Below are 14,416 nucleotides of genomic sequence, written 5' to 3'. Positions count from 1 at the left end.
GCATAGCTGTTTGAAGTCACTCATGATCAGATATCCCTGTGGCACAAAAATATGCAGGAATCTGCTACCTAGACACACTTTCCTTTCCCTTCACTTCCTGCTCTGTACAACTGCACCATGTAGCAGCCCTAATGGCAGAAAATGTATCTTGCAAAGACCAATCAATTGGAGCTCTGTGACAGCACTAGGAGGTCTCCTAAGAATTCTCAGAACCCTTGCCAAACAATCATTTCCAAGATTCATGACTGTTTAGAGTGGTATGATACTGCTTTAAATGCATAGTGCAGATGGGGCCAAAGACAGGGTGTGAGTGGGGATACCCAGGTTAAAATCCCCACTCAACCACAAAACTCACTGGGTTATCTCGGGCCAGTCACTATCTCTCCTCGGGATTGTTGTGAGGATAACATGGAGGGAGATCCATGAATAATGTCTCCTTGCAGGAAGGATGAGATACATTTGTCATAAGCTTAATAAGAACATTTTTAAAACGTTCATTAACTTTTATAATGCACACCTTTCTTGAATAAATAAAAACAGTCTCATGTTACCCATTGTCCTACTGACACACTTTCCCCAGGGTGATGATAAGCATGGTTAGGGCAATAGCTCATTTGGAAATGGTCTACTCTGAGTCAGGGGATGTTTTGGATAAGCAGAGCTGTGTTGAGTCACGTTGGTGGGGCTTGATATGCTGGTCACTTTTGAGTGGCAGCAGCTAGAAACGTTCCTATTCTAAAAACAAGCAATGGATGCACTGCCCCGCCTTGAGCACTGATTTGTTCCAGTTATGCATTTTCTTTAAAAGAGGCTTTTAAAATTGAAATTACGAACTGTAATTTCTATTTCAATGCCTGACACACATACACACACAACCCCCCCCCCTGAACTGGAACAAACCAGTGCTCAAATGGGGCAGTGTGCCCCTTGGCTCCTACTCTGGCTACAACCCTCGTGGGCATCAATTGTGCTGGCATCCTCTAGCACCATCACTTACTGGATCTGTCCAGCCAGTGGCAGGCTTCTGAAAAGAACATAAAGCAAATGGAGAGAGGCTAGCTTAGAGAGAGCCATTTTGTTTCATTCTCGTGAGACAACATCTGGAAGTGACTTATGCCTGGCAGTCAAAAATATACCCCCTGTGGAGCCGCACAACTGCTCCATTCACAGGATTCAGCCATGAGCTACACAGTGGCCCATAAGTCCCAATAAGCAGGGCCTATAAAATTTTGCAGCCATTATAATTCACAGTGCACAGTTCATCCTCTGACTATTCCCTCCTGATTAGTGATGTTATCACGATGCCACCTTCAAGGTAGTGATTCATGGAGGCAAGGCTAGGCTGACTTTAATAGGAGCTTCACTGATTTGTGGCTTCTTCTGCCTCTCTGGTGCATGGGCGAGCCTGTGAGCCACTTCAGACAAATACCAAAGGGCCATATGGAAGTGGAAGGGATCCAGAGAAGTTCCTTTTGCCTTTGTCTGATGTGACCTAGGAACCTATAGAGCTGCCTTATTCCAGATTAGGCTATTTCTGTCTGGTGTTCTTGCTTTCTAACATTCAGCCACTGGGATTGTGGCAGTTTATCTGCAGCTTATCTACACATGCATGTTAAGAGAAACCTTAGATAGTTTGTTTTTTTAATCTGCCCTCAAGGATGGAATAGCTGAGCTTGCAAATTTTTGTTTCTGTACTGCATTGGAAAAAAACACACACCCAATGCTTTGAAGATGCTCTGTCAGATCTTCCAAGTGTCTCTACTTTCCAGGGACAGTCCCAGATTTTCAAAAGCTGTCCCTGCTTCTGATTTGATCCTGGAATGTCCCGCTTTTCCTTAGGATGTCTCTATTTTCATCAGAGAAATGTTGGAGGCTATGGAGTTCTCCAACCCTCGAGCCAGCTGAAAGGAAGTTTCAAAAATGTTTAATGTTTTATTACATTTTTACATATGTTGGAAGCCACTGAGAGTAGCTGGGGCCACCCAGTCAGATGGGTGAGATATAAATAGTAAAATTATTATGGAATAGGATGTCCCTATTTTTGTTGGAGAAATGTTGGAGGGTATGATATGTGCCTGTGGAGCTATTACAAGCTACTTTCCTCCATTGCTTGCTATTTGATACGTGCATGAGGGCTGTGACTCCAGGAAGTATTACTGGTCCATCTGTCAGCATCTAAGAGCCCAGCCCCTGCCTGGTATGCCCATTGTAATGCTCTGTGGCTGGAGTGGGAAACCTGTGACTCTCTGGATAATGCTATGTTGTCTGGGGCTGACGGGAGTCCAAAACATCTAGTGGGCACCAGGTTGGGGAAGGCTAGTCTAAAAGAGCAAGAGTATTTAAAGCTAATGCAGTGGCAGAGCTTGGGTTGCTTTCTTCCTAGAGAAGGGAGGCCAATTCATTATTTTCATTAGGCCTTAGCCCGGAGGCTGCCTGTCTAACTGTGTCTGAAGTCCTATACTCAGGAAATGTTTCCAAGGCTACGCTACTTTGCTCCAACCCAGCTGCACAGCTGGGCATCTTTTCTAATTTTTGTGTTGATGCTTCAACAATAGCTTATTATGATGACCGTCCTTGCATTGAACCAGATGCTTGTCTTTTACCATTAGGCAGCATCTCTCTTGTCTGAGTCATTCTGGGGGTGGGGGAAGCACTGCTCTCTTTGGAAGGAGAACAGCTAAAGAGAGGAAAAGGAAAGCTACTTTAGAATTGATATTGGCCTCACAATCCAGGGTAATACCAGCAGTTAGCTCTGTCAGATTAGAAAGGTGCATGTTGAAAGGGCAACACAAAATGTCATGTAATACAGTTCTGCGCTTCCCTGCCAGGGATTCATTGGTGTTGAGCATCCGGCCTTGCACCAAATATGTGTTTTCTCAAGGTGGGTTCTTCTGATGGCCATTTCCACCTTGCCATAGGTTCAGGTCCCCACAGAACTGGGTTGTCTGAAAGAATCCAAATAGTGATGGGTGCTGTGGCCAGGCCACTATGCTTTGCCATCATATATTGGACACATGTGGGCAGTCCAGTTCCATAGGGTCCTTAAAGCAAGACTCTGCCACAGCAGCATAAGAAGCTGCCTTATACCGAGTCAGACCATTGGTCCATCTAGCTCAGTATTGGTCTATATAGCTCAGTCTCCACTGACTGATAGCAGCTCTCTAGGATTTCTGGCAGGAAACTTTCCCCAACTCCACCTGGAGACGCTGGGGATTTAACCTAGGATGATTTTCTTGCAAACAGATGCTCTGCCACTGAGCCACCGTCTATGTGTTAGGTTTTTATCCTGAGTAATGTTGAGGATAGTCATTGCCTTATTGTCTATAGTTGCAACTATTTAAGTTTTTTCTTTTAAGCTCCTATGACAGTAGCCTTGTGGCAGCTCTACCCCATTAGGTTTAATTCAGCTGAGCTCAGCTCAGTTCACCCTGACCAACCATTATTATGAAAGAAACAGACTTAGATAAACATAATGTTAATAGCGGGATTTGTAGACAAGGCACTCTCATTCCTTGCACCAAAATTAGACCACAGCTAGAAAACTGTCCCAAGTGTTGATGTTCTCAGTGCATTTCCCTCATTGTTTGCACAGCTAGCATGTAGCTAGATTAAAATACGTAGACCAGGGGTAGGCAACCTAAGGCCCATGGGCCACATGCGGCCCAATCGCCTTCTCAATCCGGCCTGTGGATGGTCTGGGAATCAGTGTGTTTTTACATGAGTAGAATGTGTCCTTTTATTTAAAATGCATCTCTGGGTTATTTGTGGGGCCTGCCTGGTGTTTTTACATTAGTAGAATGTGTGCTTTTATTTAAAATGCATCTCTGGGTTATTTGTGGGGCATAGGAATTCATTCATTGCCCCCCCTCAAATATAGTCCAGCCCACCACATGGTCTGAGGGACAGTGGACCGGCCCACGGCTGAAAAAGGTTGCTGACCCTTGCTGATTAGATGTAGACTATCCAAACAAATGGATAAAAAGGAGGACCTCAATGCCAGGTGAATGTCAAATATCTTGTCTTGTCAAATATCAAAGGCTACTTTCTCTGTTGACATTCCAAAGCTTGCAAAACATTATGAAGATCCTCCTGGCTGATTGAAGTGTGTGTGTATAAAATGAAGTATAAAATGGTGAATAAGTATAAAATGGTGAATAATACATTTCACCAGTTCTGGAGGGAACAGCTTTTGACTGAAATCAAAAGTCAAACAACTGACGTACAGATTAAGTTGTTTACATCAATTTTGTACATGCAGTAGCAACCAGAACTATCCTGTTTTCTTCCTGAGCTTGTCAAAATTGTGTTCATTTTCCTTCTTGGGGTGGGCAGGCTGCTCAGAGTGGAGAGAGACTCATCTCACTTGGCAGAGGAAAGTGGAACGCTCGCCCACAGGAGGTGGTGGACTCTCCTTCCTTGGAAGTTTTTAAGCAGAAGTTGGACTGCCATCTGTTACAGATGTGTAATGGGGGTTGGGGTTGCTTGTGCGTAAGTCGCAAACTGCTCCAAGCTGAGTAGTTTGGTTAAAATTTTCCCCTGGCTGGACAGTCAGCACTCCGTGACTGTCTCAATCACTGGCAAAATCCGTCAGTGGGCGTTTCCTGAATTTCCTCCAACATAAAAGTTCTTTGACACCAAGTCGCCGCCTAGCTTCCCTGCGCGGAAGCTTTCTGCGCAGAGTGGGCGTCCCAAGGGGAGGTCCTGTGCTCTCCCCGCTGGTCTCGCTGGAACAGTCTCGGAGCCTTCCCTCCGAAGCTCCCTCAGCCTCCTCTTTCTCCCTGGCGTCACGTCTATTTCCTTCCCCAGCAGAAGCTCTCCCTCTCTCCTTGCTGGTTCCCTCTCCAGCGTCATTGGGGAGCCTTACCAGCACCCTTGGCTCTGATGGCAGTTCCCTGACAAGATGCTTTAGTTGATATTCCTGCATTTCAGGGGGTTGGACCAGATGACTCTCAGAGTCCCTTCCAACTCTACAATTCTATGAATTTGTTGAACACCCCACCTGTACAATCCATGTCTATGGAAGACATTGCTATTGTTAAGGCATTTTTGCTGAGTCAGCTGTGTCCAACAGTTTTGGAACGCCTCCCTGATTTGCTGTTTATGGCATTGCCGGAGATAACAAGCAAACCCAGATATGTGTTTGGCCTGCCTGGCCTGGCCAGGAAGCAGAGACAGCCAGGCCAGTGCTAGATATTGCTGCTCTGTGCTGTTGTTTTGTTAAAATATTCTTTGTGGTTTTATTTTAGGACTTCATTGTAAATTGTACCTGTTTTAATTGGGATGCTTTTGTAACCAGCCCTGGGATTATATAAGCAAACAAAAAACCAAAACAATTCAAGAACCCCACCCCAACAAACCAAAGGAAACAGAGTGCTTTTCTGCTCAAACATGACACACTGTTGTCAAAGAATTGGCACCAGATTTTAGAATTGTATGGTTTGGGGAATAGAGTAGTAAGTTGCCTAAATGGGGGAATGCAAATCCCCCCACATATGCCCCTGAGTAACTAATTTGAAAGGGTACTGTAGATCAAAGAAGCCTTGCTTCATGACAGCAGTCCTCATTTAGGAAGTTACTTAAGCATGCATTTAATTTAAACATGGGAATTAGGCCCCATTTACTCAATGGAGCTAAAGCACATGATTAAAGTTAAACAGAAGATTAAGTGCTGTGCTCAATGACACCATGGCTGCCAAGAGCAAGTGTTTAAAAGCTATCAAGAAGGCCCCTAAAACCAGGAGCTTGAAGGATTAAACTGTATCCTCCTTGCTTCTGCTGTCAAGAAAATGTCTCCTAGGAGGTGCCCAGCTAAATACAGTTGTGTTTTATAGGGGGAGACCCAAAAAGAAGAGGCTTGCATTTTGCCAGATGAGGCAAACCTGCAGCCAGCATCGGACTTTAAAGCTAATCTCTTTCTCACTTAGAAAAATAAATTCCAGTGTTAGCCTTTTCACACTCATCGTGTTTTATTAAGCACTGCTGTGATCAGTTTAGGGAAACTGGCCAAGAGCTGAGCTAACAATTCAAGTGTGGTCTGTTCCAAGGCGAAGTTCTGTATATTAGACATGAAGAAGGCAGCATGGGAAGTTTTGAAATGTAGCTGTTTTTAATGAATTGTGTTATATATTTTGTATGTTTTATTTGACAGCTGCCTCGAGAAGGCTTTCCCCCCCTTCCGTGAAAGGTGTTGTAAAAACTTTTAAAAATAAATAAATACATAAATGAATCTTGTCCTGGGAAGATTCAGGTGACCTGGGATGAAAGGTTAAAAGTTCTCATGGGAAGTAGGTCATCTACAGTGTCCAGCCAGAGTCAAATTACACCATGGCGTGAGGGTTGGGAGTGGTAAATAATACTGGAAAATGGAATATCATCTCCCCTCCATGAGACTGCAGGCAACCCCCTCTTGAGTTAATAGGTACCACATGCAGAAGTGAATCTCACATTGCTGGCAGATTGCTAAGGCTGGGACTGCATCTGTCCCATGCCCTTTTAATTTTTAATGACAGCCTTTCCATTGTACACCTTGAGCAACACTGAGTTATTTGCTGTTGTTACCTGCAGCGGGCTTGCTGTAAGTCGTAAGGGAAACGTGTTGGTTTTCCCGTTTCTCTCTGATCAACTCAAGGGCCAAGGCCTCCCTCCTGCTAAAGGGAGTTGGCACCGTTGTGTTTACAGCACTCTGGCATCTTGTATGCACTGCTCCCTGGGCTTTTTAAAGCTTGCTAATGCAGCATATTCTGCATTAGATGATTACTGCTGAAAAGTGACTGGAATTTCCCCGCCGGCACTTCAGTTTTTAATTGATGAACCCAACCTCAGGTTGTAAAAAGTAAGGAGTGGGAGTTTTAATTCCTGGAGGGATGGACTTTTGCACAGGAAAGCCCTAGGCAACATTCCTCTGCAAAGCTCTGCCTATGCCCTGGAGCCTATGCTGCTGAACTCTTGACATCAGATCTGCTGAATCCCTTTTGCTGTTCCAGAATTTTGACCCCTGCTCCCCCAGCATACACACCAACTTACCATCTTCTAGGCCAGGGGCAGCTCACAGAGTATCCTATGGATATTACTGGACTCCAGGTTCCTTTGGTCCCAGCCAGCATGGCCAACGGTCAGAGATAATGAGAGATACAGTCCAACAACATTTGGAAGTCACCACATTGTCTCTTCCTGTCCTAAACCTAGCCCAGCTCTGTAAGAAAAGAAAAAAAGACAATCTATCTTCCCCCTTTTTCCTTCTTTGCAATTCCTGATTCAGTCCTCTATTAAGAGAGGTGCAAAGTCATTCCCACTTCTGTTTATTTGACCATTGTTGGCTTACTGATAGGGGCTCATTCATACATGACTGGAAGTTAAGCAAGGGGCTGGACATGTTTTCAGAACTCAGAAATTTCAGACCAATTTATTGGGAGGAAGGTGAGTGTAGTTCTTGTTCATAGGTGTGTCTAGAGGGCTAGGATGCAGTTGTGTATGGCTTCTGGTCCCTGGCATTGTAACTCATGTTGAGGAACCAGTGATCCACATTGCTGACAGGGATTGGAGAACAATGGACCAGCCCTTTCTGATGGATGGGCATTCTGGATGGATGTGACCTACCAAATACAGCCAGATCACTAGGCTGAAGGCCCCATCTCCAGGAGAGGAAATTTTGGATATATTTCATCTAGAAGAAACAGCCCTTGGGCCCCAAGTTCACCGTATCTCATGGCAACTCCAAGAAAGAAGAAAATGGAGCTACTCTAGAATAGCTGCTCAAGGAAGGCTCTGCATGATATACATACCCCATGTTATATTGGAGAGAGTTCCTTGCCACTGTAGGCCCACTTAGTGAGAAGGTTGGGTGTCCATAGATGACTGCCTTAAGTTGTTTGTTGCAAGCAGCAAAAAGGGTATGTCCAGACTCTCTTCCTACTGTGGGTGTGGGAATATTCCAAGGCAGGAATGAGGAACCTCTCCAGAAATTGTTGGACTCCAACTCTGCTTATCCTTCTGCACTGGACATGCTGGCTGGAGCTGATGGGAGTTGGAGTCCAACAACCTATGGAGGTTCACAGATTCTCCATCCCTGTCTGAAGGGATCGATACCTTCTCATTGTGCCGTGGAGAGCAAGGGAAGCTGCTGCTTAGAAGTGTCTTATGATGAACACTGTGCCCAGGGTCAGTTCCCATTGTGCTGTTGGTATATGGGACTAAGGACTAACCTCCTCTCCCTCACCAGGGCCACTCATTCTGCTCCTGGTCTTAGTTGGACTCTTGCCAGCTGAGAGAGCCCTGTTATCTATCCTGCCAATTATCATCTAGGAGAGAGGGAGTTGCACTCTATACTTTTATTATTATGCAACTGTTCACCAAATTGTTGGTTATGCAGAGATCTAGTGGATGCATTTGTCATGCTTGACTGTGTGCCAGCTGGAAAAGTGGGATACGAATAAAGTGACTGTTACATCACATCTGACGGCTGCATGATCCTTTTCGTCGGGGATGGGGATCCTGTGCACTTCCAGCTGTTGCTGGATTACACATCCCATCATTCATGACTATTAGTCATGATGATTGGGGCCGGTGGGAGTTGCAGTCCAACAGCATCCAGAGTCACTTGCAGCAGTGGAGCCAATCTAGTGCTCCTGCTGGTGTGTTTGCACTGCACCAACCTTGCCCTTCTTCCTCCCGATAAGCTGCAGCAGCACCAGTGATGGGAAGTCAGGTAAATGCTGATGCCCCATCAATCACTACTGACAATGGTTCTTCTGTAGAACAGTTTCTTCCTAGGTGTTGCACCCCCTAACCCACTGCTGCATTTTTTTATTTTGCTCAACTAGGAAGAGATTTGGGGAAAGCACGCTGCCCACTGGTATGTTTCATTTGCAATTTTAATTGGCTTATCAGAGACAAAGAGGTGATGACAGAGTTAGAAAATGAAACATTTATCCTCTCCCCTTTTCCTCAACCCCTCACCCACTCCACTTGCTTTTGTCTCCTGGGATATTTTGAGCTATGCAGCGTGGAGATCAGCCACTTCAAAACGAAGAGATTCTTATTCTTTGAAACCTCTCTTACATCAAAGATTATCCCCCCATAGCCTCCCCTCCCCACTGCCCACCCCTTAGCTGAAGCAATGCTGACCTAGCATAAAGCCTTCTAGCTATGGTAGATTGGTATACAAAGGATTTTTTTTCTTTTCTTTTCTTTTTCTTACAAAAAACAGAAAAGCAGGAATTTCTTCACCCTCCCTCTTCCTCTTTTTTTTTAAACATTATTCACAAAAGTTTACAAAATAGCCTTGAAATTAAGCTCCAATCCACTTTTGAGATCCAATCCATTTTTGCTAACTGATGTTGCTAATAGATTCAAGGATGCATTCATTGTTCTGAGGACCATTATTGTTCCTTGTGATCTCATAGCCCCATAAGTTTGCCTTTCCTCCACATTCACCTTCCCTAAGGTGATCCCCAGGAGGCAACCCATGCAGCCTACAAGAAGAGGCTTGGTGGATTTGGTTCAAGATTAGATTCTCGATGGGCAATACACATGTACACATAAGGGAAAAGCCTCTTTTTTGTATCTCCAAGGGAGCAGCAATCTGCTGAACAAAACGTACATTGGTAGCAGGCTGCCAGGGGACCCACAGGCAACCTATAAAGGGATGGTGAGATGCCAAGCTTGGTGCTTCCAAGCTCATGCTGTCTGCTCTCTGGGCACCGACTTTCTTTGCTGGAACTTTCCCTCCATAAACAATGGATTGTTCATCTTGGTATAAAGGAACATTGGTTTGGCCAAACTGGTGATTTTTGTTGGGTAAGGGGACATCCAAAGGGGACTTTTTGTTGTCTTCATCCTCCATGCTTATTGTTTTCATGGTTGAGCTTTCCCCCCAATTTATATTTGGTAATTTTTTTTAATCCACCAGAACTTCTTGCCCACCCTCTCTGGGGGGAAAAAGCTCCCAGAATCCTTCAGGAGTCTAGTGGTGTTGCTTGAACCTCCATGGCTAGGAGTGTCTCACTTTTCCTCGCTTGATCCCAGTGTTTGATATAAGTCGGATACACAACACGCACTGAAGAGGAACCTGACTTCCATGGCATGCAGGCCCCGTGGCTCCCAGGCTGTGGCTTGAGAGCACCCAAACCATAGTTGCCTATAAGGCTAATAAGCAGCAACAAAACGCAAAGAGACAGCACCAGTAGGGCACTCTGCCTGTTTTCCAGGTACTGGTATTGCGCCTCTTTAGTCCTAGCATTGACGCAGGACACCTTGCTCTGCAAGGCTACGAAGGCGACATGAAGGCAGGCCCAGTATTCTGTGCTGTGGTGTAGCCGTGTGATGTTGTACATGTGGGTGCCTGTTGGGAGACGGGCCACGCTCATCATGTCCAGGCTGGGGTTGAAGCTGGACCATGTGAGGTTGGAAGAAATGGTATTGAGATGAGGTTTCCAAGCAACCAAGATGTGGTAGGCCTGGACGTCCTTCACCAGCAGCTCTAGATTATCCTCGCTGAAGGGGAAAGAACTGTTGACCATCAAGCTGATGCTTCTTGTATCGGCACCAATGAGATTTTGAGCCATGCATGTGTACAGCCCAGCTTCTTGTGCTGTAACCTTGTGGATCTCTATTGTCCCTTCGGGGTACACTTTATACTTTCCATCTTCGGAGTAGGGCATTAGCTTGAGACCTGATGGTGTGACCCAGTAGATCTCTGGCTCTGGTTCTGCCAGAGCCCTGCAGTGAAGAGAGACATCCTCACCATCTGCCACCTCCAAATGGGAAGGAAAGCTTTTGTCGGAGATGAGGGGCAAGCACCTGTCAGTCATTTCTCTGAAAGGGACGTCGCGGATGTGCTTCCTCTTTAGGTCTGGTGGCTCAGCACATAATGTGGATTGAGGCTCGATGAAGCGGATGCGGTTCTCTGTACTGTTGACCCAGCGGATGACGCAGTCACAGCGGATGGGGTTGCTATGGATACTGATCTCCTGCAGATTGGGGAGGGACTCCAGTGTCTGCTTATGCAAGGCACTTAGGGCATTGTTGTTGAGCATGAGGGTCTCCATCTGGGGGAGGTGGTGGAAAGCACTCGGGTGAATGTAGGATAGTTTAGGGTTATTGGTCACATCCAGCTTGGTCAGTTCAGGCAGGTTGATCAAGGCAAACTTGTCAATGGAAACCAGTTCCTCCATGTTGTTGAGTCCCAGTTCTTTGAGGTGTAGCATATTTGTAAAGTCACTCTGCTTAATCCTCTGAAGCGGGTTTTTGTTCAGATCCAGGAACTTGAGACCAGGGACTTGTTGCAGCGCCCGTTTGGGGACATTGACCAACTTGTTGTCATAGAAAGAAAGGCTCTCCAGACTTTTCAGGCCTACTAGCGCATAATCTGAAATCTCCTTCAGGTTCATTCCAGCCAGAACCAAACTCCTCAGATTGGATAGGGCCCTGAAGTTCATATCCAAAATGGCATCCACTTTGTTGCCTCCAATCATGAGGATCTCCAAACTGGGCAACACTTGGAACCAGCGGCTGTCAACTGCCCTCAGGAAGTTGGAGTTGAGGTGGAGCCGAAGGAGACTTCCAAGGCCTGAGAAGGCTTGGGGTGAAATCCTACGTATTTGATTGTGGTTAAGATAAAGCTCCTGGAGGTTTGACAGGCCCGGGAAGCTGTTGTCAGGCAGTTCAGCCAGCTGGTTCTCTTCCAGGTGAAGGCTCAGCAACTGGGGCACATTCTTCAGGCCGAAATCCAAAACGTCTGAGAAGCTGTTCTGTGACAAATCTAGCTCTGTCAGGTTTTTCAGATAGTCCAGCTCGCTCTGCTCAACCTTGGCAATATTGTTACTTTGCAAGAGAAGAATCTGCGTCCCCTCTGGCAAGCTTTCAGGCACTGTGGAGATAAACAAATCATTACAGTCAACTGTGGCTGCTTCCCTGTACACAGACCTGGGCGTGTACCATGGCCTGATCTGGCAGACACATTGCAGTGGGCATTTGACCTTCCAGGGCACAACAGGGATTGCAGTGGTGGTTGCCATACAGATGAGAAGCAAGTTCAGTTGGAAGTGTCTCATTTTCAACTGGCAAGTCCAACTTCCATGCAAGGTGTAAGCTTTTACAGGACACATTTGGAACTCAACATAAGCAAAAACAAAACCCAGAAACGGGAATGAGCAGACAGCAAAAATCCACTGCCCTGCCACCCCCAGAAGCTTCCACAGAAGTTGTTGTTCCTGAGGGAGGGTGCTGTGCTAGGGGTAGGAGGCTTCCTCAGCTAAAGAGGTCATCCTAATGGGCCTTGTGGTCCTTCTTTTTCTAATCAGAGCTTCTCCTTTTCCTCCTCCATAAGTGGTTCATTTTTTCCCTGGTTTGCATCGTTCAGACTTCTTCTTAAGGCTGCACCTGAAAGAGATAAACGAAAAAACTTTGTGTAAGAAACGAAATTCACAAGCTAGCAACACACAGGAGTCAAAGCTTAGCATGCCATTGTGGAGATTTCATACAGAGCTGCTGTAAGTGTGGCAGAGGCAGTGTTTCAGAACTGTGTGTGTTCTGCATGTGTCCATCATGGGTTGACATTCTGTGAAAATTGTTTGATCAAAAAGGCCTCATGGCTTGCTAACGGCTTTCCATATTGTGTTTTAATGTTTGCCTGTTTCCTCTTCCCACCCATGATCCACTGCCTACAGCCAAGTTTATGATACTACTGATACTGTGCCCGTCCTTTTGACAGAGAACAATGCCTGCAGGATTTACACCAGGCATTCTTAAAATCCAGTACTCAACCAGGGAATTGTGTGTGTGTGCAGGAGGGGTGGGGGTGGGCAGCAGCAGATTGACAGGGCTTGGAGGGTAGTTCGCCCAGGAGGCACTGACTGTGGAAGACAGGCCCAGCACAGAAAGTTAGAGAGCACCACTTGTCACCTGCATTTCTTAGCTCTCCAGTGTATCTGCAGTTCATTTGGGGAGATGATCTTTCCCCCTCATGGCCATTTGGAGGTGGGCCTGCTCTTCTTTATGAATAGTCCCCCTAGTCTGAAGTGGCTACTCACCACATACCGGTGGGCTACAGTAGAAACATAAAACCCTGCATAAAAACTAGTGTGCTAACTCTGTCACCTTGTCTACCCAGGTAGGACTATATAGATACTTTACAATATGAGTCCTAGCAAGAGTTTGTCCCCTTGCTCATCTTCCAACGTGGCATACATCATCAGCTGCCAATAGCACCCCTGTAACATTTACAGATGTCAAAATGGTTATCTGCTGTGGAAGAGGATAAATTGGTCATCAAAAATGTAACTCTAAAAAAACAACAGGAGTCCATTTCAGTCCATCAAGGCACTCTATAGCAAACTTTAAGGTTACAGTACTTAAAAAAATGTTTCAAGAGGAAAAAAAATGTTTTAAAAGGAAGTTGCCAGATGGGAATTCAGTAAGAAAATTGACAGTGTGGAATTTGGTCTCAGCAGATACCTGGAATTTGCCCGTTTTATTTTATTTTGATGATTCTTTATTCTAATGGGTCTCATCCAGGCCAACAGGCTTTTCCATGCTTATGACTGAATTCTGTATTCCTTCCTTCCTTCCTTCCAGCTCAGCAGTTGTGTCTCTGAGCACAGTGGCCTCCAAAGTTGGGGAAACTGTGGTTTATAAATTCAGACACAACTCCAAACCACAGGTAGCACAAACCATGGTTTGCAAGCCTGTTTCAAAGCACAGCTTCTGATCCTGGTTTGTTGGTTTGTTTGTCAGTTCAGACAAAACACAAATCCATAGTTAAACTTGCTTAACTATGATTTGCTGTAATGTTTAATTTATTTATAGCAGAAATCTACAGCCAGGAAATAAAAGTTAGAATGATTTTTGCACAATCCAGAAAAAGTTATGCATGATTAAGAGATCCCTTCATTCAGTATACAGTATTTCCACACAAAAAAGGAAGAAAGAAGTTAAATGCATACACTGCAATTGCTGGGAAGAATTTCTCTGTCTGTCTGTCTGTCTGTCTGTCTGTCTGTGTCTCTCTCTTTTTAAAGGAATAGCCCACCATAGGCTTGTAGCTCAGAGAGAATATATTCTCTCTCAGTCGACTTAGAAATATGGTCAAATTTGAAGCTTTCATTGCTAGGTTGAATTGCTGCGATAAAAATGAATGTATTGCCAAGGATGTTGTTCTTGTTTCAAACATTGCAAATTATAGACAAGATGGGCTGTTTCAAGAAGTGGCAGAGAGATATTTCCAGATTTGTCTGGCAGGGCAAGAAGCCTCGAATAAAATTTAAGATATTAACTGATGCTAAAGAAAGAGGTGGATTTGCCCTGCCAGATCTTAAACTTTACTATGAATCAGCTGCTTTTTGCTGGTTGAAAGAATGGCTGCTTCTTGAAAACACTGATGTGTTAGATTTAGAAGGTTTCAATAATGCTTTTGGCTGGC

The 14,416-nt window shown here is 45.2% G+C and overlaps 1 protein-coding gene across 3 annotated transcripts in view; it reads right to left on the bottom strand.

The window, feature by feature from the left end:
• Positions 1-8,856: 8,856 nt before the first annotated feature.
• LRRN2 (leucine rich repeat neuronal 2) overlaps positions 8,857-14,416 on the bottom strand; it is a 158,029-nt gene continuing 152,469 nt past the window's right edge. For all 3 annotated transcript variants that reach the window (XM_079982361.1, XM_079982362.1, XM_079982363.1), the window contains exon 2: positions 8,857-12,378. In XM_079982361.1, coding sequence (XP_079838487.1) covers positions 9,954-12,104 — 2,151 coding nt within the window. In that variant the 5' untranslated portion in view covers positions 12,105-12,378 and the 3' untranslated portion in view covers positions 8,857-9,953. The remainder of the gene's footprint in view (positions 12,379-14,416) is intronic.

Source organism: Podarcis cretensis, assembly GCF_951804945.1.
Source record: "Podarcis cretensis genome assembly, chromosome: 6".
In the NCBI taxonomy this organism is placed as follows: Eukaryota; Metazoa; Chordata; class Lepidosauria; order Squamata; family Lacertidae; genus Podarcis; species Podarcis cretensis.
The sequence above is the reverse complement of the archived record's forward strand: the minus strand, read 5'-3'. Positions and strand labels throughout refer to the sequence as shown.